The sequence below is a fragment of the Hyperolius riggenbachi genome, chromosome 1, assembly GCF_040937935.1.
Source record: "Hyperolius riggenbachi isolate aHypRig1 chromosome 1, aHypRig1.pri, whole genome shotgun sequence".
Classification (NCBI taxonomy): Eukaryota; Metazoa; Chordata; class Amphibia; order Anura; family Hyperoliidae; genus Hyperolius; species Hyperolius riggenbachi.
Window position 1 is genome coordinate 255,954,391 of NC_090646.1, and position 24,618 is coordinate 255,979,008.

The following is a 24,618-nucleotide window of genomic DNA, read 5'->3' on the forward strand; positions in this document are numbered from 1 at the left end:
GTAAGTTAATATACATTTCAAACATAGTTATTAGATATAAACTATCCGCATGGAGCTTTTATGCTTTTCTTGTGTCTGTATGGGTTTCCTCAAGGCATTCTTTCAGTTTCCTACAAAACCCCAAAAATATTGATAAGTTAGTTGGTTCCCCCAAAATAGGCCTTAGAGTATGGTTGGGACATTAGATAATGGTTTCTGGGGTAGTCGATTGTGACATGCTTTGAGGGCAGTCAGTAACATGATTATGAACATTGCAAAATGCTGCAGAGGACAGCAGAATTGTATGCATTAATATTAATAATAAATAAAGTTAGCAACATAAAATAAATGTTTAAATAAACACATTTTGAATAACTTTTCTGAGCCGTTCCTGAATACCTTCCTAAGAAAATAGGCTAGAAAAAGATCGCTTTTATAAAACTGAAAAAAGCATGATGAAAAAGAAGTGTTAGTTGTTAAAAAATGTTTCCTTAAAATAGTTTTGGAGGGAAGCGCTAGATGAAAGGTTTTTTAGTGCACTCTGCTATACTCTGCAGCATCATTATATGTTGGCATGGGTGACCAAACCCTTCCAGTAAACTGAGACCTTCAATTACATTGAGCGAAACAAACATGTTGGCATCACAGGGACATTTTTGTAAACTGTGTGGCCATAGCAAGTGTTGACATTGCAGGTTCTTATGGTGAGAATGTGCTTTGGTGATGTCACTCCAGTGGTCTGATTGGCTGGAAAAAAACAAAGAAGGAGTTTATATGGCAACATGTTCCACAAACTGAACAGATTAAATCTGTGCTCTTCACTCTAAAGTCGAGAATACACTGAAATAAAAAGGTAAGGAGAGTCTTTGCTGTTGCCCTGTGCCACTGTGCTTATTAACTTATATTCACACTTATTGACTTATTAACACGTATTTCCTTCCATCTAGTGTTATGCCAATAAAGGTGGTATGTAATGATAGAATATGCAGGTAGGAGGAAAAGTAATATGGAAGTGCCATTCTTGACTTCCACTTACATTCTAGTTACCTGGCTGTCGTGTTGAGTAATCATTTTTATACTTTTTGTGGTTAATGACCAAGATGGCATTCCATCTTCATGGCTGCATACTTTCTTCAAGTGTGACTTAGATGCTACTGAATTAAAAAGATCAGAATGAAAGGCAGGCAAGTGGCATTTTTCAAAAGCAATAAAGATGGAATCTTCCAATTTCTCCCTCACTAGTCACTACAGGTTCCCTTCAAATTCAAAAACTGTGTTCAAGAAGATAGTAAAATGGTGATTATTTATCTGCAGAAGATGTATTTTATTTATTTCCTCTGTAAATCTATGCTTGTTTCAATGCCCTAGACTTGATCTACTGGATGGAACCGATGCAGGATGACGTTTGCTTTAACAATGATGATTTTGATTTAGAGTGTTCTAACTATTCTTTTGTGACAATCTCTTTGAACAATCACATTTCTGATTGTGATTACATAACCGTCTGACTAGCATGGTTTAATAAGATTTGTAACTTACAACAAGGAGCAAGTCACTGGTCTTTTTAGTCTGCTGAACTCATGCCCATTAAAAGACCCACTGCTGTAAAATGTTAATGGAAGAATTTATTTTGGTGAAACAGATATGTAAATGGAATGGTTCTCAAAAAAGAACCTGAGCCATGGTCACACAGTGTCCTCACTTCTGCTTGGATGTAGAGATTAGTTGGGTGGTACCTTTAACCACAAAGTTGGAACACTGTTAGGATCTACATTAGGCAGTGGCGTAGCTAAGGAGCTGTGGGCCCCGATGCAAGTTTTACAATGGGGCCCCCCAAGCACTCTATACATAGCAATTGATACGGTGCACCAAAACCTGCCAATGGCAACTACAGAGTCAGAGGTGCAAGGAAGGGATGGGAAACAGTTTGTTAATGATTACCATTATTCAAAGTATCTATAGAAGTGATTATTATGAGCACAGGACCAATAGAGAGCTAATACTGTAGTTGAGGGAGGGCCCTTCGGGGCCCCTCTGGCCCAAGGGCCCCGATGCGGTCGCTACTGCTGCACCCCCTATTGCTACGCCCCTGAAATTAGGTATACTTGCTTCATGTACTAGACAGACTATACAATATTTTAATTTGGTTTCTATATATGAACTACATTCTTTTTTTTTAACTTTTGTCTGATTTGATCTGTCCAAAATGAGAAATTTAAAGTGAACATGGGATAAAATTAACTTCCTGTTCCTCTAGAAAATCAAATTCTTTCAGTGACTTTAAAGCATTTATGGAAGTTCTATAATTAAGCAAAACATATATATTTTATACTCTTTTTTATTTATGGCCTAACACAGATATTGATTTGACCTTAATGGATATGAAATCTCAGACTGACTTTTGTTAACTGTTGCCCTCCAAAATTTCGAAATAATATTGGGGGTTAGTTTGGCAGGAATCTTTCCACAGGCATACTTGCTCAGTTCTCAGTATGGCAGCATGTATTTTCTTATGGAAGGAGGAGTATAAGCAGAATTAGGAGCTGTCCACAGCTGGGGAATCACTCCAATAAGGCAAGCTTCAGAAGAAGCAGTGGCAGAGGACGTGGACATCAGTACAGGCTTGGGAATGTCACACACAACACTCATGTAAAACTGTAAGCTTATTTTGTATGTAGCTGTAGGTTCAGTAGCTGATCCATCGTCACCAGGAAATGTAATTACCATACACTGATTTGCTAGAAGTAAATGCATGTATTAATATATTCAACCTGTGATTTATAAGCATATGAATTCACATTTCTTAGAATAGAATACATAATCCCATGGACTTCCATTAATTTTTTTTTAATTCAGCAATGCAATTAAATTTATATTTTTCATTCATATTGTAAATGGCATAACCTCTGAGTTAAAAGAAACCATTAAAATATAAAATGTATATGTTATTAAGTAATCTACAGTTTGTCTGCAGCATAAGACATTATTATATTCAGTGCTCATTTATATTTGTTAAGCAATATTGTGCACATTTATGCACATGAATATAGAATACGCCGAAAGAAACTTGCTGGGGAATAAGTCTGTACTGATTGGACATTTTTTGCATTTTCTGGTCGTTTACTGTGTGCAATCAACTAATAAATTATCCATAGATTTCAGAAAATCTAGACTTGTTTAGCATGCATGCTAAGGGGTGTGCATGCAACGAAGCATCATTATGGTCATGAGAAATGGTGGCTGCTCTTAAATAGTGATGGTCAATGCGTTGCAAATATTTTTGAATTGATACAGAATTAAATAATTTTTAATGCAAATGTTGGCATCTTGAAAATGCAAGTGGGATTTGTTCGCCCCATTTTCAAGCTTCATGAATTTGTATAAATATCTGCATTATTCTACATTAACTTGGAATTTTTTGCATCTAATGGACCATCTCTATTCCCTAGTCCTGAGTTTTCACACCTCACACATTATCAGTAAAATATTTTTTCCCCACCCAGCTAGCAAAAAGTAATTAAATTAATTTAAGTTTGATAACACTTTTCTTAGCTGTTTTTGAGCATCTTTTCACTTACAAGGTAACAATGTAGGAATTTCTGTCTAATGGCAATTATACTCCACAGTGAGTTGCAATATGTGCATAATATTAAATAAGAATCTTATCTATTCTACATTTATAGCAATTTTATAAAGAATGTATTATTATATTTTAATGTCCAATTGGGAGAACTAAGATCCCTTGGTACTCTCCACATTCAGCATATCATAAAACATCTGTTAGTGAAATCTCTTATATTTTTATCATGACAGGTCTATTTTTAAATTGATATCTTGTCCCCTTTTTCCTGGATCAAATGGAAAAAGAACATGACACTAGCATGACACATGACACTATTGTTGCTTTGTTTATATTCTCTTGTTATACCTTGTAATCTGTTGTACAGTACCGCAGTAGATGCTGGCACTATAACAATCAATAATAATAATAAATAATAATATCAGCATTTGCCTGACTGTATGAATACATTTTCTCAATATCAAGATGAATACTGAGTAATGCAGTGATTTTCCTATCATCTGAGTTGGATTTTTTGAATATTAATATAACGGGCATTTGCTCTGCAAAAAGCAAGTAGTGAAGTGGAAAATTTAATCTTGGAAGAGAATTATTCACACTGAGCCAGAAAAAAAGGCTTAATAGTTCAACATTTGTATGATTAAACCTGAACTATTCCAGAGTATTCCAGAGTAAACAAGGTGAATATTAACATTTCTTATTTGAAATTCTTTTATTATGTACCAGTATTTTCTATGTAAAAAACACAAGTTTTTACTGTTAACTTTGCTGTCGTTTTTCAAACATACAAGTATTTTGAATCCCTTAGAATCCACGAAACACCAATTATTCAGTTAATCGACTTTAACCCAATTTTTTTTCTCTGTTTTTACTGTTTTCTTTTACTATAATTATTTTAGATTGTTTTCACACTAGCAAAACTTAACACCAACTGTTTGCAGAAATTGTGATTATTGACCTTTATCTATCTAATAACCACACAAGTAAATAAAATGTGAAGTTGTGAAGCAACTTATTGCAGCAGTTTAACCTATCAAGAGGAAGTCTCCCCCTCCCATCCCCCCCCCCCCCAAAAAAAAAAGTATACAGGTAGATACTATACAGCAGTGGTCCTCAAACTAAGGCCCGCGGGCTGAATGCGGCCCCCTGAGGCTATTTTACTGGCCCCCCAAACACAAAACGTATAACTTATAGATGCAGCTCGCTGCACCTTTAAATATTGGCGCCTGTAAATAGAATAGCAGTGCTGGCACCACCCATCAACATACTGTAGAAGCCAGTGAGCAGTCATGTGCTGGCCTCCAATATAATTCTGTATCAGGTGACACTGCTGTCCAACTGGATGGCAGGTTGTCACCTGGGTATGCTTCACTGTCTGGTTCACAAAGATGTTCTTCGGGCGCCGCATGACTGAATGGCTGCTGCTGGGAGATCTCTTCCAGGCATGATTGGGGGAATCGATACCTAAATTCAATGTAATGTTTTTCAACATAATTTTATGTATGTTCCGGCCCCCCCCCGCAGTCTGAAGTATGTTGACCCGGCCCTTGACTGCAAAAGTTTGGGGACCCCTGCTATACAGTATATTTTCCCATGGTGACATAATGAGAGAAGCATTGGTACCAAGAAAAACACAACAAAGGTAAAATAGTTACCGGTACTCAAAGAAAGAAAAAAACAATTATTAATATTTGAATTATAATATCAAAACAATTATGCACTAGGTGCACTGTGCCAGCTAAAACTAGGCAATAACAGGCAGTTACCATGGTCAGAACAGCACTTTAGGCTTGGTGTGGTGTGATCAATGATCAATGCCATCCCTGTCCCTTACCATTGAGTCAAATTCCGGAATGGGTAAAGGCACTAATGAATCTTCAAGGGACCCCAGAAAGAGAAAGGTGCAGCAGCAGAGACTGTAGGTGGTCTTACTGGGAAGATGACTTTCACTTTTACTCCCACGAGTCAGTTTTAAGTAATATCCCTCAAAAAGCTGCCTTTCATTGGTTTCTCCTGTGTTCGAGGCACTGTGGAATACCAAACGGCCATCTCCAAAGTGTAATGATCCTACACCATCAGGGACAGACTCAGAAATTAGATACTACATATTAGCAATAAAACGGTTCTATTTTTAATGATAGGCCTAACTTGCAATACATCGAGCTTACTATATGTTGTGTGGTATGTTGAGATTTGTTTATATATGGGCAGCACAGTGGTGTAAAGAGTAGCATCTTTGCCGCAGGCAAGCCAGAATTATTACCATCTCACTGACCTGACCATCTCTGGTAGACACAGTGGACTATGATGAGTAAGTAATAATACACACAGAAGGAAGCACACTACTGTCATGAACTTGCATTCAATGTATTACATGTCACTCACACTACATGTTACAGTCAGAGCCCTTTTTCAGGACCATGAGTAATTATTGAAAGGAGTAGAGTGTTAGCTCCTTTGAGAGACTGTAAGTAAATAAACAATGTACATCATGAAGCATTGCAAAAGTTGTCAGCCCTACTGTATATAAATACATGATATAAATAGAATTCACCTGTGGATAGGAAGTACAACTAAATGTTTGCTTAGACAGTTACCATGGCTTTTTTAAAATCATTTACATTTTTTCTGTAGAGAGATGTGGGACATTGTGGCATGTGAAGCAGTGATGCTTACTTGTGGCCCGGTGATTTTTGAGGCCAACTGTGTGTTTGTGTGACATATGAAAACAGTGGCTACAACAACATGCAGCCCAGGCACACATACTTTAAAGAGAATCTGTATTGTTAAAATCGCACAAAAGTAAACATACCAGTGCGTTAGGGGACATCTCCTATTCCCCTCTGTCACAATTTCGCCGCTCCCCGCCGCATTAAAAGTGGTTAAAAACAGTTTTAAAAAGTTTGTTTATAAACAAACAAAATGGCCACCAAAACAGGAAGTAGGTTGATGTACAGTATGTACACACATAGAAAATACATCCATACACAAGCAGGCTGCATACAGCCTTCCTTTTGAATCTCAAGAGATCATTTGTGTGTTTCTTTCCCCCCTGAGGGGGGAGTGCATAGCAGAACCACAACACTGAAGAACTTGGCAGCCTTCCAGACACAGGCTGACAAGTCTGACAAGGGAAAGATACATTGATTTATTACAGAGACTGTGATAGTACAAAGTGCTGCAGTAAGCCAGAACACATTAGAATAGCTTTTGGAACTTGTAGGATGATAAAAAACAGGATGCAATTTTTGTTACGGAGTCTCTTTAAGGTAATGCCCATAATTTAGATCTCCCTACAATCCATCATGGTAGTGCTTACTTAAAGGGAATATGAAGTGAAAATAAACTTATGATATAATGAATTGTATGTGTAGTACAGCTAAGAAGTCGAATATTGAGTAGCAAAGATATGAGTCTCATATTGCTTCCAGTACAGTAAGAGTTAAGAAACTTCAGTTTTATCTATGCAAAAAAGCTTCTCTGAGCTCTCCGACCTAGCTTGGTTGGCTACAGTGCTGTTTTCTGAAGCACTTATCTCAACCTGTCTCTCACTGTTTCTTATTTGTTTAAGGTTTTACTGCCTGGAAAGATCAAAGGGCCATTAGCTCGGCTCTGTTTTATAGTTTAAAATACAGAGTGTAGTTTGTAAACTGCAAATATTAGAGATGATGCAATGTTATAAAAAAAACTATATAAATGAAAAAAAAATTATGAAACTCTTTTCTTTGCTACTATGTTCTATGAATTATCCGTGCCACACATACAATTCATTATATCATACTTTTTTCCCTTCAGTGTCACTTTAAGAGTTCCCCCACACAATATTGCCATGAACAGTAAGGCAGTGTGCCCTGCCAATCCATGAAAATAAAGACAGGAAACTCACCTGCTGCAGCCTGGCTCCTCATGTCTTCAGCAGTGCAGCCAGTGAATCACCCTCACACGCCAGCCGTCAGGCTGTATTACAATGATGTACAGTCATTGTGTGGCTGATCACTTCACTGGTGCTTTGTATAGAACATCCCAAACTGAACGATCAGAACACTGCTGCTGAGATTTAGTCTGCCCCCAGAAATGGATTTAACCCCCTTGGTGTTATGATTCTTTCTGGATTTTAGGGTCTAAACGCGGTGCAATTTTTTTGCATGCTTTTAGATCCTAAAACCTGGAAAAAAATCATGCTGCTAGGGAGTTCTGCAGCAGCCCAGCACTCACTCACCTCCCTTGGATCCAGCGCTGCAGTTTTCCCTCCATCCTCCGGGTGGAGCTGTAACCCTATAGTGAGGCCAGGGGAAGCAGAGCCTCGGAGTAGAGGAAGAAGAATGTTCCAGCCCCTGAGCAATGCTATTCCCTAGCCTCTGCTCTATTACCAAGGTGAGAAGCTTTCAGGTGGTGAAGGGGGACTTGGTAGTCAGGTCCATCGTTGTATTCTCTGTAGGCTATTGGGACTTGCCAAGACTCTGTAACCCCCTTTTGTGACAGCAGCCTGCTGAGGTAATTATAAGACTACCTAGTATGAAGTCTTATTACCACATACTGTAGATACATGGTAAAAACTATTAGGTCACTTTAAAGGTCAAGTAGGTCTTAAAGAAAAAAGACCCAAGGCTGTTATGCATACCTGCAGTAATGTGATGATCTGAGTTGTCACACCTAAGTAGCTTCAATTATATTCTTATGATTATTAATACTTGTTTTTTATATAAGAAAATATTTGGTACTGTTACAAATGCCATACTCCGTTAAAGCTTTAAACTTTATTAAAATTGTATATTTTTCTGCAGGAAAATGAAGACAGCACTTATATTCCTCTTTCTCTGGAGTCTCAGCAATGCATTTTATGTAAGTACCAGATATACTTTTACAACTTAGTAGTGACATTTTACAGAGCAAATGTAACTGAACTGACATGCAACATGATGAGATAAACATGGATACATATAGTATCAATTATGCTTGTGTTTACTTATTATTTTTTCTATTTTTTCCTGAAAAGGAAATAGAAGCAAAACATTTTCATCTGACTGTGCAAACACTCTTGAGTTCTAGAGAGTACTGAAAGGCATATAAACCATGTATTTTTGTTGGGAGCTGAATGAACTAGATTTGGAAAGTTATGGTGTCTATTCCCAGCAAAAGGATGGCTTTAAACCAAGCCTGACAGCAAACTTTTCTTTGGGAAAATGGAAACAAGATTGCTGACTGCTATAGCTGTAAGGAAAGTCAAGTGGTCAGCACACATTTAAAAAATTAAGGGGGGGAGAGGGATCATGGAGAGAGAGAATTGGACTGGTTAGTCATTTTCACAAAAAGTATGATGGACAGAGTTCTACAAATCTCTGTGCAGTGGCTGCTGACAATAAAATAATGTAATGATGCAGTACAGACAATTGTTTGTTATAGTGAAGACTGCAGTAGATTTACTTAAAGGGGATGGTCTGGAATAAACTAAAGCTGGGTACACAAGTCTGACAAATGTCAGGCCAAGTTCTGTACAAATGGCGTCATCTGCTGATAAATGTCATACATGCCTATGCAGCTTCTGACTCTGGGAGATAATCTTTTACTGCATTGTTCTCTGTGTGTGCATTTTTTAAACTACACGCTGGAGAGTAAAAACAAATGACCACACATTGCCTGCCTACAGTATGAAGGGTTTCAGAACAGGAAACACACTGAGCAAATACGCATAAATTCACCTATACGCATCTCTTATATCAAAAATAAGTGGTTTCACACATTTGCAAATACATGCTAAACAGGGATATTGCGTAAAGGCTGTCTCTTGTCTCACTGTTCTAACTTTACTCAAGAGTTATGACGTGTTCTCATGTAATGCCCGCTTTGTAATGTGGCTTACCGCACTGCAATGCACCACTTATGCAGCATTCATAGTTCACAAAAATTCTGCTGTTTTCCTATAGTATAACATACAGCAACACGTATTGGCATAGCCTGGCTACTGGTGAGTTCTGATCGATTTTTATTGGATCAGCTGTTAAAAGATGGTAAACGAGATGCAAATCATTTCAGCTTGCATGCAAATGTTATGTGAATTGCATGCTTGGAACTGGGCCGTCATGCTACTGTACACAGCTGCTTTTAGCACATCATATTATTATATACATTTGTGTATTATAAAATAAGTACATTAATTTTCTATAACTCATACTTTTTTTTACTAAATTTCTCCTGCATTATTTGCTAACCAAAATTATCACACTGTTGTAAGTTTATTAACCACTTCACCACTGAGGGGTTTTACCCCCTGACCACCAGAGCAATTTTCACCTTTCAGCGCTCCTTCCATTCATTCGTCTATAACTTTATCATTACTTATCGCAATGAAATGAACTATATCTTGTTTTTTCCGCCACCAATTAGGCTTTCTTTAGGTGGGACATTATGCCAAGAATTATTTTTTTCTAAATGTGTTTTAATTGGAAAATAGGAAAAATGTGGGGAAAAAAAAAATTATTTTTCAGTTTTCAGCCATTATAGTTTTTAAATAATGCATGCTACTGTAATTAAAACCCATGAAATTTATGTGCCCTTTTGTCCCGGTTATAAAACCGTTTAAATTATGTCCCTATCACAATGTTTGGCGCCAATATTTCATTTGGAAATAAAGGTGCATTTTTTTCAGTTTTGCGTCCATCCCTAATTACAAGCCCATAGTTTATAAAGTAACAGTGTTATACCCTCTTGACTTAAATATTTAAAAAGTTCAGTCCCTAAGGTAACTAATTATGTATTTTTTTTAATTGTAAATTTTTGAATTTTTTTTTAATTACAAAAAAAAAAAAAATGGGGAGTGTGGGAGGTAATGAGTTAATTTTTTGTGTAAAAGTCATTTATTTGTATGTGAAAAATGTGTAGGGTGTAGTTTACTATTTGGCCACAAGATGGCCACAGTAACTTTTTGCTTTATTGCGACCTCCAAGCCTCCTTCCGGAAGCTTGGAGGAAGAATAAGGAGGCTGGACACGTGAGTTTCTTCTCACAATGATCGCGCTGCCCATAGGAGAGCAGCGGGTCATTGTGGGGCTTAGATCAACGAACGGGAATGGATTTTCCCGTTCATTGATCTCCGGGCGAGCGGGCGGCGGCGGTTTTACTAGCGGCGGGCGGCGTGTTTACGAGCGGGAGCGCGGACAGCGTCGGGAACGCGGAAAGTACGTGTTTCTCCGTCCCTGGTTTTTAAAGGATGGAAAAAGGGGCGGAGAAATACGTACGCGCGGGGGTAAAGTGGTTAATACTTTATTCGCTTACACAAACATTAAAGGGAACTGTAACTGAAAAAAAAATGGCCATTCTTCCAGACTACCTCTTCCCTTGCCATCATCCCAAGCTGCTCGATTCCCTCAGTGTCAACCTCCGAATGCTGATTGTGTGGCCTCATGCTGCTCTCCTTCTCCAACACGTCCCCATGTACGTGAGCTTTCTGCGCTTGAACAGTAAGCAAAAATTGCTTCTGTGCACGCACAGAATGCTCCCGTCCACAGGAGTGCATTGGAGTAGGCCTGCAGTCAGTGCAGAGCATGCGCAGTGATTGGCGACTCGCCAAGTCGCTCAGCTTACAGAGGGGTAAACAGAGAACCGAGCAGCGCAGGACGACAGCGAGGGACCAAAGAGACTTCAAGGGGTTGGAAGAGGCCTCAGGTAAGTAGCTGGACACTTTTATTTTCACTTAACATTCCCTTTAAGGACAAGCCAATACCTATTCTGTAAGGAGTCCTTGGGCAAGACTCCCTAACCCTGCAGAGTGGCCTATTGAGTGGTGCACTTGGTGGTTGCAGCTCACAAGTGCTTTGAGTGTATCAGGAGAAAAGCTCTATACAAATGTTGCAGTTATCATTATTAAAATGAAGTACTTTAGTCAGGACAAAATGTAGTTGTATGTAGTGTCATTACTGTGGGTATATAGCATACATTTTGTTTATTTTGAGCTGCTACTATCTACTACTATTTGAACACCCCAACTTTACAGATGCGTTAATGGAACTGTGTAGAACCACAAAGAGAACAACAAATATATATTTTTCCATGAAGATGTTCCAGGACCTTTTAATCATAGGTTCTCTAAAATAACTATAATTCAGAGCTGTCCTTGAATGTCCTCCAAAACTGCATGGAACTGAAAGAAAAAAGAGATAGTGGTATAATGTCCACAGGGTGGGGAACCAAAAATGAAACTTAAATACTGAACGTTATAAAGCAAAGGTCTACAATGATAATGCAAAAGAAAACAACAATGAAAATGGGCGAATAGGTAGAAAGTATGATTGCGCAAAGAACTATGACGATATGAAAAAGTATTAAGATGGAAGCTATAATACGCACCCCATGCAAGGGTAATTCAAGGTTCCGGCACTCCCCAGACCCCCAGGTATTTCTCCTTCTGACTATCTATGACTCAGAAGGGGTATAGTATTTAATGCCGCCGGGGATTTGAGCAGCAGCAGGGAGAGCCGTCATTTGGCTCACCCTGTGCCCAGCTCACCAGTGGCGGAATAACACATTAAGATAATTATTAACCGGATTTTAGTTTACTTAATATAACTTAGTTAAAGGTATATGGAGACTGTCACCTTTATTCCCTAGAAAAAAGTCTGTATTGCTTATATTCTTTTTCAGTAGTTTCGAACTTTGCAAGCCTCACATGGGCCGTTTCAGATCATAGCGAGTAGGGATGATCAATGAGATGCAAATTGTTCTGAAATTATGCAAATGTATGCAATTTGCATAACTTTGATCATCCCTAATAGTGAGGGTCGATGAAAAGGTATTGAAGTAAAAGTTGATCAACTGTATCTTTGCACTGCATTTTTGCAAGGGTTTTTCTCCAGTTAATCTAGGCTACCGTGTAACTACAAAGCTAAAAACAGAACCTCCTTAGAGCGCCACTGGAATTCAGTTACACTATTGCTGCTAGACGCAATGAACATCCTACTCAAATCATCTGTATATGGGAAAAGCTTCCTATAAATGAAATAAAATATATATCATATGTAAAAAAGAACTAATACAGATTTGCTAAAGAAAACAAAAAGTTTAAAATCCAAAAAATAAATGTGGTCAACAGATATATTTCCATTTATTCACATTTACATCTCCTCTTCCAGTTGCTGGAGGATAAAATATAGTAAAGATCATGTTATTGGTCAAGCAATATATTTAGTTTTTGTGAGGAAACGCGGAAAAGCCGCCGCGTGTGCCAAGAGCTAGGTGGCTGACTCCGCGTCCTACGTGGCGGTTTGCACGCGTCTGGTGGTGTGGTGGAATGCGGAAAAGCCGCCGCATGTCCTGACAGCAAAGCGGCTGTTTGCATGCAGCAGCATGTGCTTGGTGTGGCTGGGTCTGTTAGTGCACCTAGGCAGATGGAGAGCTATGCTCGCGCGGGCCTGAATTCAGGACCTTTATACCTGCAGAGGAAGTGTCAGCTGATCAGGAAGGTCAGCTGATTCCTGCAGGACTCATGATTGGCTAAATGGTTCGGGCGGGGCAGCAGAGTCCAGCAACTATATATTCTGCTGCTTATTCAGTTGCTGGTTGTCTGGCGTTGCGATCACATACGTGGGAGCACCCAGATCCGTAGTCAGATCCGCAAGTGTGGCGGGACCAGCTGGAGCTGTAATCCTACACTTAGCTAGTTTCTGTTGATAGCTTAAAGTACTAGTTTGATTGTGATTATCTGTTTTGACCTTTTGCCTGCCTGACTATCCTCCTGAACTCTGATCTTGTACCTCGATATTTCTGATACTCTGTTGCCGAACCCCGGCTCGTCCTTAGACTCTGCTTCTTCCTACTGATCTTGTACCTCAATATTTCTGATACTCTGTTGCCGAATCCCGGCTCGTCCTTAGACTCTGCTTCTGTCTACTGATCTTGTACCTCGATATTTCTGATACCCTGTTGCCGAACCCTGCCTGTACCTGACTCCACCTTTGCCTCTTGATATTGTACTTTATCTGTCCGTGTGTGTACGACCTGGCTTGTCCGACCTCGAGAATCGACCTCACTGTTGGAGGCAGTTCCCCGTTCTATCAGTGACACTTCCTCCAGAGAGTGTTACTTTTAGACAATCCTTCCTACTCGCAGCCTGACTCCTCCCGTCTTGGAGAGTCAAGGTCTTCGGAAGGAATCCGTGCACTATACCTTACTGCGCTGAGGCTTAGTCCTCAAAGTGTTACTGTTACACCAAACACTACACTCTACTCAGGTGAACAGAGGTTAGCTGGTATATCGGATTATCGGTGATACTGCAGATCACTTATAATCTGGTATACATCTGTATTCCCAGTGATACTGCAGATCACCGGTAATCAGATCCTCTCTGTGCTTCACCGATCGTTACAGAACTCCAGACCAAAAAACAGATGGACGCACGTGCTGACCCTCTGACTGTGCTTGCCACTTCGGTGGATAGCATCCATCAAGCACTGGGCCAGCACAAAGCCTTAATTGATGCCCTATCAGGCTCTGTGCGAACCCTTCAGACGTCAGTTGATTCGGTGCGATCCCCTCCTAGTGATGACATACGTATGCCCGTACCTGATAAATTTTCCGGCCACAAGTCTGATTTTCGGAATTTTAAGAGTAGAGTGTTATCATATTTTGAGCTGAGACCCCGATCCTCGGGAACTGAGACCCAACGGGTCATATTTATTAAGACCTTACTAACTGGTGACTCCCAGACCTGGGCGTACAATTTGCCGGCCAGTGACTTAGCCCTTACCTCGGTAGAGGAATTCTTTAAAGCCATGACAGTGATTTACGACGACCCTGACCTTGCTGCGACCTCTGAGCGGAAGCTTAAGCTTTTGCGGCAAGGTAGGGGTCCAGTCGAAGATTACGCGGCCGAATTTCGTAGGTGGTCAGTTACGGCCAGGTTTGACACCTATGCCCTGTTAGACTACTTCCTGTCTGGGTTGTCGGATGAGGTCTCCGACCTAATGTTAAGCCAACCCGAGCCCAAGACAGTCGATGAGGCCATCTCGTCGGCCATTCGAATCGACCGTAGGCTACGCCATCAGAGACAAACTAGGGGCAGTCATCGTGTCAGGGTGACTTCCTACGCAGCACCTCCTGCTGCACCCCTAGTAACTCCATCTCCTGCTGTCTCATCGTCTCCGGTCTTGCCGCCACCTGAACCGATGCAGATTGGTCGGTCTAAGTTGACCCAAGTGGAGAGAAGACGGAGAATGTCTGAGCAATTATGTCTATACTGTGGTGAAGGGGGGCATAGGGTACGAGACTGTCCCATTAAACTGGATAAAAATAAGCCGGGAAACGCTACCGCCTAGGAGTTGTAAGGGGTGACACCCTGGGCGCCCAACTCACACCCCTAAAAGAAAGACGTTTACTCCTTCCTTGTACGATTACGTTGGGGGACAAATCTGAAGCCACAGAGGCCTTTCTTGATTCAGGCTCCGCGGCTACCTTTATGAGTTCAGAGTTCGCAGAAAAGTTGGGCATTCCGCTCACCCCAGTAAGACCACCTATCCAGGTTACTGCTGTGGACAATTCCCCGCTGCAAAGGGACCGTCCGCTGTCTCAGACACCAGAGGTGGAAGTCACTATTGGGGTTCTGCATAACGAAAGTCTAAGTTTTTTTGTATTACACATGACCACCTCCACAATTGTTTTGGGTATGCCCTGGCTGCAGCTCCATTCGCCACAGATTAATTGGGCTGCTGGACAATTAACTAGTTGGTCAGACTTCTGTTCCCAACAGTGTCTAGGGAAGGTGACTTTAGGTCAGACCAAGTTTCATGTGGAGGGTGTTCCCGAGCAATACTCCGAGTTCTCGGATGTATTCTGTCCCAAGGCTGCTGACAAGTTACCTCCTCATCGCCCTTTCGATTGCCCCATCGATCTCCGTGCCAGTTGTATGCCCCCTAGGGGTCACCTGTATAATTTATCTGGACCAGAGAAAATAGCGATGCAGGAGTACATTCGTGACAATTAAGCCAAAGGGTTCATTCGCTCCTCCCGGTCGGCTGCAGGGGCCGGTTTCTTTTTTGTTAAGAAGAAAGACGGAGGGCTTCGACCTTGCATCGACTACCGTGGCCTGAATAAAATCATGGTGAAGAATCGATATCCGTTACCATTGATAGACGATTTATTTACGCAGGTCACGAACGCCAAGATCTTTTCAAAATTAGATCTGAGGGGTGCATACAACCTGATCCGCATTAGAAAGGGCGATGAATGGAAGACGGCCTTCAACACTCCCGACGGGCATTACGAGTACTTAGTGATGCCCTTCGGGTTGTGTAATGCGCCAGCCGTCTTCCAAGAATTAATCAACGAGGTATTCAGGGAGGTGTTGGGTAGATTTGTGCTAGTATACCTTGACGATATACTGATCTATTCCAACAACCTCTCCGAGCACAGGGTCCACGTTAAATTCGTGTTGGACAAATTGAGGCAAAATATGCTGTATGCCAAGGTGGAGAAATGTATTTTCGAGGTGACCACTGTCACATTTCTAGGGTATGTGATTTCCACCTCAGGCTTGTCAATGGATCCTGCCAAGGTCACAGCTGTTCTGGAATGGCCACAGCCAGTGGGGTTGAAGCCCCTGCAGAGATTTTTAGGTTTTGCGAACTATTATAAGGAGGTTCATAAAGGGGTACTCCACGATAATTGCCCCTCTCACCAGTCTCACAAAAAAGGGAGCAGATACCACCCACTGGTCTCCTGAGGCTGTGACAGGCTTTTCGCACTAGAAAAAACTGTTTTGCTCAGCGCCTATTTTAAGACATGTAGACATGTCCTTCCCCTTTATTGTGGAGGTTGACGCTTCGGAGGTTGGGGTAGGGGCGGTGCTGTCTCAGCGGTCAGGGTTACAAGGCAGATTGCATCCATGCGCTTATTTTTCCCGTAGGTTTTCTCCGGCAGAGAAAAACTACGACATAGGCATTCGGGAACTTCTGGCCATTAAATTGGCATTTGAAGAATGGCGCCACTGGTTGGAGGGGGCAGAGCACACGATCACGGTTTATACTGATCACAAAAATTTGGAATACATCGAGGGGGCTAAGAGACTAAGTCCCCGACAGGCCCGTTGGTCTTTATTTTTTACGAGATTCAGATTTATTATCACGTACACTCCAGGCAGCAAAAACATCAAGGCAGATGCCCTGTCCAGATGTTTTGAATTAGAGACAGCACAGCCCCCCGCTCCTGAGTCCATCATCCCGCAAAGGCTGGTATTAGCAGCCACAGAGACCTGGGAGGATTGGACAAAAGCTTTGGGTCCCTTTCAGCAGGATGTCCCTGAGGGAAAACCAGAGGGGGTTTTGTTTATCCCACTACCTTTTCGTCTACAGGTCTTACAAATGTTTCACGCCCATAAGAATGCTGGTCACCCTGGTGCTGCCAGAATGCAGGATCTGATCGCCAGGTGTGCTTGGTGGCCTTCTATGGCAACAGACTGCAAGGAGTATGTCAGGGAGTGTGCGGTATGTGCCAAGAGTAAACCCTCCCGGCAGGCACCTGTCGGTACCTTGCAGCCTTTGCCCGCCCCGAGTGAACCATGGACCCACTTGTCCATTGATTTTGTAGGTGAACTCCCCAGGTCTGAAGGCATGTCGGTCATTTGGGTGGTAGTCGACCGCTTCAGCAAAATGGCCCATTTCGTGCCCTTGAAAGGACTCTCCTCAGCCCAGGAATTGGCCGACCTATTTATCGTCCACATTTTCCGGCTGCACGGCATTCCGGAAAACATTGTGTCCGATCGGGGAGTCCAATTCATCTCTAAATTCTGGAGGGCATTTTGCCACCAAATGGGCATGAAGCTGTCTTTCTCGTCAGGCTACCACCCACAGACCAATGGGCAGACCGAACGAATTAATCAGTCTTTAGAACAGTTCTTAACCACTTGAGGACCTAGGGCTTTCTACCCCTTAAGGACCGGCCACTTTTTTTCCATTCAGACCACTGCAGCTTTCACGGTTTATTGCTCGCTCATACAACCTACCACCTAAATGAATTTTGGCTCCTTTTCTTGTCACTAATAAAGCTTTCTTTTGGTGCTATTTGATTGCTCCTGCGATTTTTACTTTTTATTATATTCATCAAAAAAGACATGAATTTTGGCAAAAAAATGATTTTTTTAACTTTCTGTGCTGACATTTTTTAAATAAAGTAAAATTTCTGTATACATGCAGCGCGAAAAATGTGGACAAACATGTTTTTGATTAAAAAAAACCCCATTCAGTGTATATTTATTGGTTTAGGTAAAAGTTATAGCGTTTACAAACTATGGTGCAAAAAGTGAATTTTCTCATTTTCAAGCATCTATGACTTTTCTGACCCCCTGTCATGTTTCATGAGGGGCTAGAATTCCAGGATAGTATAAATACCCCTTAAATTACCCCATTTTGGAAAGAAGACATCCCAAAGTATTCACTGAGAGGCATAGTGAGTTCATAGAAGATATTATTTTTTGTCACAAGTAAGCGGAAAATGACACTTTGTGAGAGAAAAAAAAAAAAAGTTTCCATTTCTTCTAACTTGCGACAAAAAAAAAAATGAAATCTGCCACGGACTCACCATGCCCCTCTCTGAATACCTTGAAGGGTCTACTTTCCAAAATGGGGTCATTTGTGGGGTGTGTTTACTGTCCTGACATTTTGGGGGGTGCTAAATTGTAAGCACCCCTGTAAAGCCTAAAGGTGCTCATTGGACTTTGGACCCCTTAGCGCAGTTAGGCTGCAAAAAAGTGCCACACATGTGGTATTGCCGTACTCAGGAGAAGTAGTATAATGTGTTTTGGGGTGTATTTTTACACATACCCATGCTGGGTGAAAGAAATATCTCTGTAAATGACAATTTGTTAATTTTTTTTTACACACAATTGTCCATTTACAGAGATCTTTCTCCCACTCAGCATGGGTATGTGTAAAAATACACCACAAAACACATTATACTACTTCTCCTGAGTACGGCGATACCACATGTGTGGCACTTTTTTGCACCCTAACTGCGCTAAAGGGCCCAAAGTCCAAGGAGTACCTTTAGGATTTCACAGGTCATTTTGAGAAATTTCGTTTCAAGACTACTCCTCACGGTTTAGGGCCCCTAAAATGCCAGGGCAGTATAGGAACCCCACAAGTGACCCCATTTTAGAAAGAAGACACCCCAAGGTATTCCGTTAGGTGTATGGCGAGTTCATAGAAGATTTTATTTTTTGTCACAAGTTAGTGAAAAATGACACTTTGTGAAAAAAAACCAATAAAAATCAATTTCCGCTAACTTTTGACAAAAAATAAAATCTTCTATGAACTCGTCATACACCTAACAGAATACCTTGGGGTGTCTTTTTTTCTAAAATGGGGTCACTTGTGGGGTTCCTATACCGCCCTGGCATTTTACAGGCCCAAAACCGTGAGTAGTCTGGAAACCAAATGTCTCAAAATGACTGTTCAGGGGTATAAGCATCTGCAAATTTTGATGACAGGTGGTCTATGAGGGGGCGAATTTTGTGGAACCGGTCATAAGCAGGGTGGCCTTTTAGATGACAGGTTGTATTGGGCCTGATCTGATGGATAGGAGTGCTAGGGGGGTGACAGGAGGTGATTGATGGGTGTCTCAAGGTGTGATTAGAGGGGGGAATAGATGCAAGCAATGCACTGGCGAGGTGATCAGGGCTGGGGTCTGAGGGCATTCTGAGGGTGTGGGCGGGTGATTGAGTGCCCTAGGGGCAGATAGGGGTCTAATCTGATAGGTAGCAGTGACAGGGGGTGATTGATGGGTAATTAGTGGGTGTTTAGGGTAGAGAACAGATGTAAACACTGCACTTGGGAGGGGTGGTTAGAGGGGAAAATAGATGCAATCAATGCACTGGGGAGGTGATCGGAAGGGGGTCTGAGGGGGATCTGAGGGTTTGGCCGAGTGATCAGGAGCCCACACGGGGCAAATTGGGGCCTGATCTGATGGGTAGGTGTGCTAGGGGGTGACAGGAGGTGATTGATGGGTGTCTCAAGGTGTGATTAGAGGGGGGAATAGATGCAAGCAATGCACTGGCGAGGTGATCAGGGCTGGGGTCTGAGGGCATTCTGAGGGTGTGGGCGGGTGATTGAGTGCCCTAGGGGCAGATAGGGGTCTAATCTGATAGGTAGCAGTGACAGGGGGTGATTGATGGGTAATTAGTGGGTGTTTAGGGTAGAGAACAGATGTAAACACTGCACTTGGGAGGTGATCGGACGTCGGATCTGCGTTCGATCTATTGGTGTGGGTGGGTGATCAGATTGCCCGCAAGGGGCAGGTTAGGGGCTGATTGATGGGTGGCAGTGACAGCGGGTGATTGATGGGCGGCAGTGACAGGGGGTGATTGATGGGTGATTGATAGGTGATTGACAGGTAATCAGTGGGTTACTACAGGGGAGAACAGATGTAATTAATGCACTGGCGAATTTATAAGGGGGGGTCTGAGGGCAATCTGAGCGTGTGGGCGAGTTATTGGGTGCCCGCAAGGGGCAGATTAGGGTCTGATCTGATAGGTAACAGTGACGGTTGGTGATAGGGGGTGATTGATGGGTGATTGATGGGTAATTAGTGGGTGTTTAGAGAAGATAACAGATGTAAACAATACATTTGGGAGGTAATCTGACGGCGGGTTTGCGGGCGATCTAATGGTGTGGGTGGGTGATCAGATTGCCCGCAAGGGGCAGGTTAGGGGCTGATTGATGGGTGGCAGTGACAGGGGGTGATTGATGGGTGATAGGTGATTGGCAGGTGATTGACAGGTGATCAGTGGGTTATTACAGGGAAGAACAGATGTAATTAATGCACTGGTGAATTGATAAGGGGGGGTCAGAGGGCAATCTGAGCGTGTGGGCGGGTGATTGGGTGCCCGCAAGGGGCAGATTAGGGTCTGATCTGATAGGTAAAAGTGATAGGTGGTGATAGGGGGTGATTGATGGGTGATTGATGGGTAATTAGTGGGTGTTTAGAGGAGAGAATAGATGTAAACAATGGATTTGGGAGGTGATCTGATGTCGGATCTGCGGGCGATCTATTGGTGTGGGTGGGTGATCAGATTGCCCGCAAGGGGCAGGTTAGGGGCTGATTGATGGGTGGCAGTGACAGGGGGTGATTGACGGGTGATTGACGGGTGATTGACGGGTGATTGACAGGTGATGGACAGGTGATTGACAGGTGATCAGGGGGGATAGATGCATACAGTACATAGGGGGGGGGGTCTGGGGGGGGGATCTGGGGAGAATCTGAGGGGTGGGGGGGTGATCAGGAGGGAGCGGAGGGCAGGGGGGGGATAAAAAAAAATAGCGTTGACAGATAGTGACAGGGAGTGATTGATGGGTGATTAGGGGGGTGATTGGGTGCAAATAGGGGTCTGGGGGGTGGGCAGGGGGGGGGTCTGATGGGTGCTGTGGGCGATCTGGGGCAGGGGGGGGGAAAAATCAGTGTGCTTGGTGCAGACTAGGGTGGCTGCAGCCTGCCCTGGTGGTCCCTCGGACATTGGGACCACCAGGGCAGGAGGCAGCCTGTATAATACACTTTGTAAACATTACAAAGTGTATTATACACTTTGTATGCGGCGATCGTCGGGTTAACATCCCGCCGGCGCTTCCGTATGGCCGGCAGGATGTTGCGGCGGGTGAGCAGCGCCAGGCGGAGGCGGAGGATCGCGTCACGGATGACGCGATCGCTCCGCCCATGCCCATACAAGGACCGCCGCCAATTGTCAATACGGCGGTCCTTGCGGCGTCCACTTCCCGGCCGCCAATTGTATATACGGCGGTCGGGAAGTGGTTAAGATGTTACGTTGCGGAGACACAGAATGATTGGGTAAAGTTTCTGGCTTTTGCAGAATTCGCACAGAATAATTTGAAGAGTTCTTCTTCTGGTTTTTCTCCGTTCCAGATTGTGACAGGGAGGTCGCCCAAGTTCTCCCCGCTGCCAGTTGCCTCTTCTCCGTTTCCCGCACTGGAGGATTGGCAGAAGTCACTCAGGGGCAATTGGGGAATTGTTAGAGAGAATTTGCAGAAAGCGTTCCAAAGTCAAAAGGGTCAAGCGGACAAGAGACGTTCCATGGAATGGAAGTTTCAGCCAGGGGATTTAGTCTGGGTGTCCACACGTCACTTGACCCTGAAGCAGCCATCTGCCAAACTGGGCCCCAGGTTTGTGGGTCCATTTTCTGTGACCAAGAAGATCAACAACGTCACTTATGCCATTGATCTTCCTGCCAGCATGCGGGGCGTAAGGTCGTTTCACGTGTCCCTACTCAAACCTGCGGTTCATGTGGGTCCTACTCCTCCTCCTCCTGTGATGGTGGAGGACCAACCCGAGTATGAGGTAGAGAAAATCTTAGATTTGCGCATTGTACAGAACTCAGTACAATATCTGGTGCATTGGAAAGGGTATGACATTGAGGAGAGACAATGGGTACCTGGGAACCGCATGCATGCGGACGAATTAAGGAAAGAGTTTCACGCTTTACATCCCGAGAAACCTGGTAGGAGTTGTCCGGAGTCCACTCCTCGGGGGGGGGGGGGGGGGGGGGTACTGTGAGGAAACGCGGAAAAGCCGCCGCGTGTGCCGAGAGCTAGGCTGCTGACTCCGCGTCCTACGCGGCGGTTTGCACGCGTCTGGTGGTGTGGTGGAACGCGGAAAAGCCGCCGCATGTCCTGACAGCAAAGTGGCTGTTTGCATGCAGCAGCATGTGCTTGGTGTGGCTGGGTCTGTTAGTGCACCTGGGCAGATGGAGAGCTATGCTCGCGCGGGCCTGAATTCAGGACCTTTATACCTGCAGAGGAAGTGTCAGCTGATCAGGAAGGTCAGCTGATTCCTGCAGGACTCATGATTGGCTGAATGGTTCGGGCGGGGCAGCAGAGTCCAGCAACTATATATTCTGCTGCTTATTCAGTTGCTGGTTGTCTGGCGTTGCGATCACATATGTGGGAGCACCCAGATCCGTAGTCAGATCCGCAAGTGTGGCGGGACCAGCTGGAGCTGTAATCCTACACTTAGCTAGTTTCTGTTGATAGCTTAAAGTACTAGTTTGATTGTGATTATCTGTTTTGACCTTTTGCCTGCCTGACTATCCTCCTGAACTCTGATCTTGTACCTCGATATTTCTGATACTCTGTTGCCGAACCCCGGCTCGTCCTTAGACTCTGCTTCTGCCTACTGATCTTGTACCTCGATATTTCTGATACTCTGTTGCCGAACCCCGGCTCGTCCTTAGACTCTGCTTCTGCCTACTGATCTTGTACCTCGATATTTCTGATACCCTGTTGCCGAACCCTGCCTGTACCTGACTCCGCCCTTTGCCTCTTGATATTGTACTTTATCTGTCCGTGTGTGTACGACCTGGCTTGTCCGACCTCGAGAACCGACCTCACTGTTGGAGGCGGTTCCCCGTTCTATCAGTGACACTTCCTCCAGAGAGTGTTACTTTTAGACAATCCTTCCTACTCGCAGCCTGACTCCTCCCGTCTTGGAGAGTCCAGGTCTTCGGAAGGAATCCGTGCAGTATACCTTACTGCGCTGAGGCTTAGTCCTCAAAGTGTTACTGTTACACCAAACACTACATTTTTCTCAGGTGAACAGAGGTTAGCTGGTATATCGGATTATCGGTGATACTGCAGATCACTTATAATCTGGTATACATCTGTATTCCCAGTGATACTGCAGATCACCGGTAATCAGATCCTCTCTGTGCTTCACCGATCGTTACAGTTTTGTTTTATTTTTAAGTTCAACAGCAAGAGGCCTTAGGCTCCCTGCCCACTACATGTGATTCCGATTCTAATTTTTAATTGTTTTTTACATGCGATTCCGATTTTCGATGTTTAATCGTTACTGCATGCTGTGTTTTTTCTGCGTTTTTCTGTTGATAGCATTCAAGGAAAATCAGAATCGCAAATTGGATTTACACTTTGCAGGGAGCCTTACTGTGGTGCAGTATCACTCAGATGAGGGTTATAACCTTTTACTGCCAGCAGACTTTTTTTTTTAATTAAAGAGACACTGAAGTGAAAAAAAAAATTATGATATAATGAATTGGCTGTGTAGTACGGATAATTACTAGAACATTAGTAGCAAAGAAATTAGTTTCATATTTTTATTTTCATTTATATAGTTTTTTTTTATAACATTGCATCATTCTCTAATATTTGCAGTTTACACACTACTCAGCATTCTAAATGATTTTACAGAGCAGGCCAATGAACTATTGAACTATCCTCTGCAGAGAAAAAGAAAATACAGTGACTGACAGTTGAGATAACAAGCTCCAGAAGACTCTCTGCGACTTTGAAAGTCATGGAGCTCAGTGGTTCTTTTGCATAGATAACAACTGGAGTCTCTTAACTCTTCCTGTACTGGAAACAATATTAGACTTAAGTCTCTACTCCTAATGTTTTATTTCTTAGCTGTACTACACATACAAATCATTTTTTTCGCTTCAGTGTTTCTTTAATTCAAACCAGTTTTGCAGGCTTTATATCCTCTGAGAATCTCCAACCCTGGAAAATCTTTGCCAGGTGCTCAGAGAGTTGTGGTATGTTGGCACATGCATGTTTAAAGGACTCTGATTGTTTAAGGCAGCGCTCAGTGCACCCCAACCCGTAACCCGATCAACCAACTCCCATCTGCTGTTTTTAGGCTTCAATAATCCTTACTTACCACCACTATTACAATGTACATTGAAATCTGACCATTTTGCTGACCACAGAAAAAAGTAGTTGAACAGGAAAATATTACTTTTAGATTGTGAAGCAAAATCACCAAATGCTGATGTGTGTGCCAAAAGAAAGTATTTAATCCCAAACACAATATGGTAGGGTCTTTTTGTTGTAATTTTGGACTGCACTGAGTACAGTCACAGACAGAAGGTGCTGGAATGCTAACAATAAATTGTTTACGTTTAACCTTAAAATGGCCTGTAGACATTAGATGTAAGTCGGCAAACAATCTTTCTTCAGAGAAAACAAAACGTAAGTGTGTGTGACTTTATCTCTGTGGGCATTAATGCACTGAGGCGTCGGCCTCTTGAGTTAACAGCAGTCATCACCTGTGAAAATC

General features: G+C 42.8%; 1 protein-coding gene across 1 annotated transcript in view; it reads left to right on the forward strand.

Moving 5' to 3' along the window:
• The first annotated feature begins 789 nt into the window (after positions 1-789).
• Positions 790-24,618, forward strand: part of LOC137503765 (integrin-binding sialoprotein-like) — a 59,740-nt gene continuing 35,911 nt past the window's right edge. The window contains exons 1-2 of the mRNA XM_068231271.1: positions 790-832; positions 8,344-8,401. Of these exons, the coding sequence (XP_068087372.1) occupies positions 8,348-8,401 (54 nt within the window). The 5' untranslated portion in view covers positions 790-832; positions 8,344-8,347. The remainder of the gene's footprint in view (positions 833-8,343; positions 8,402-24,618) is intronic.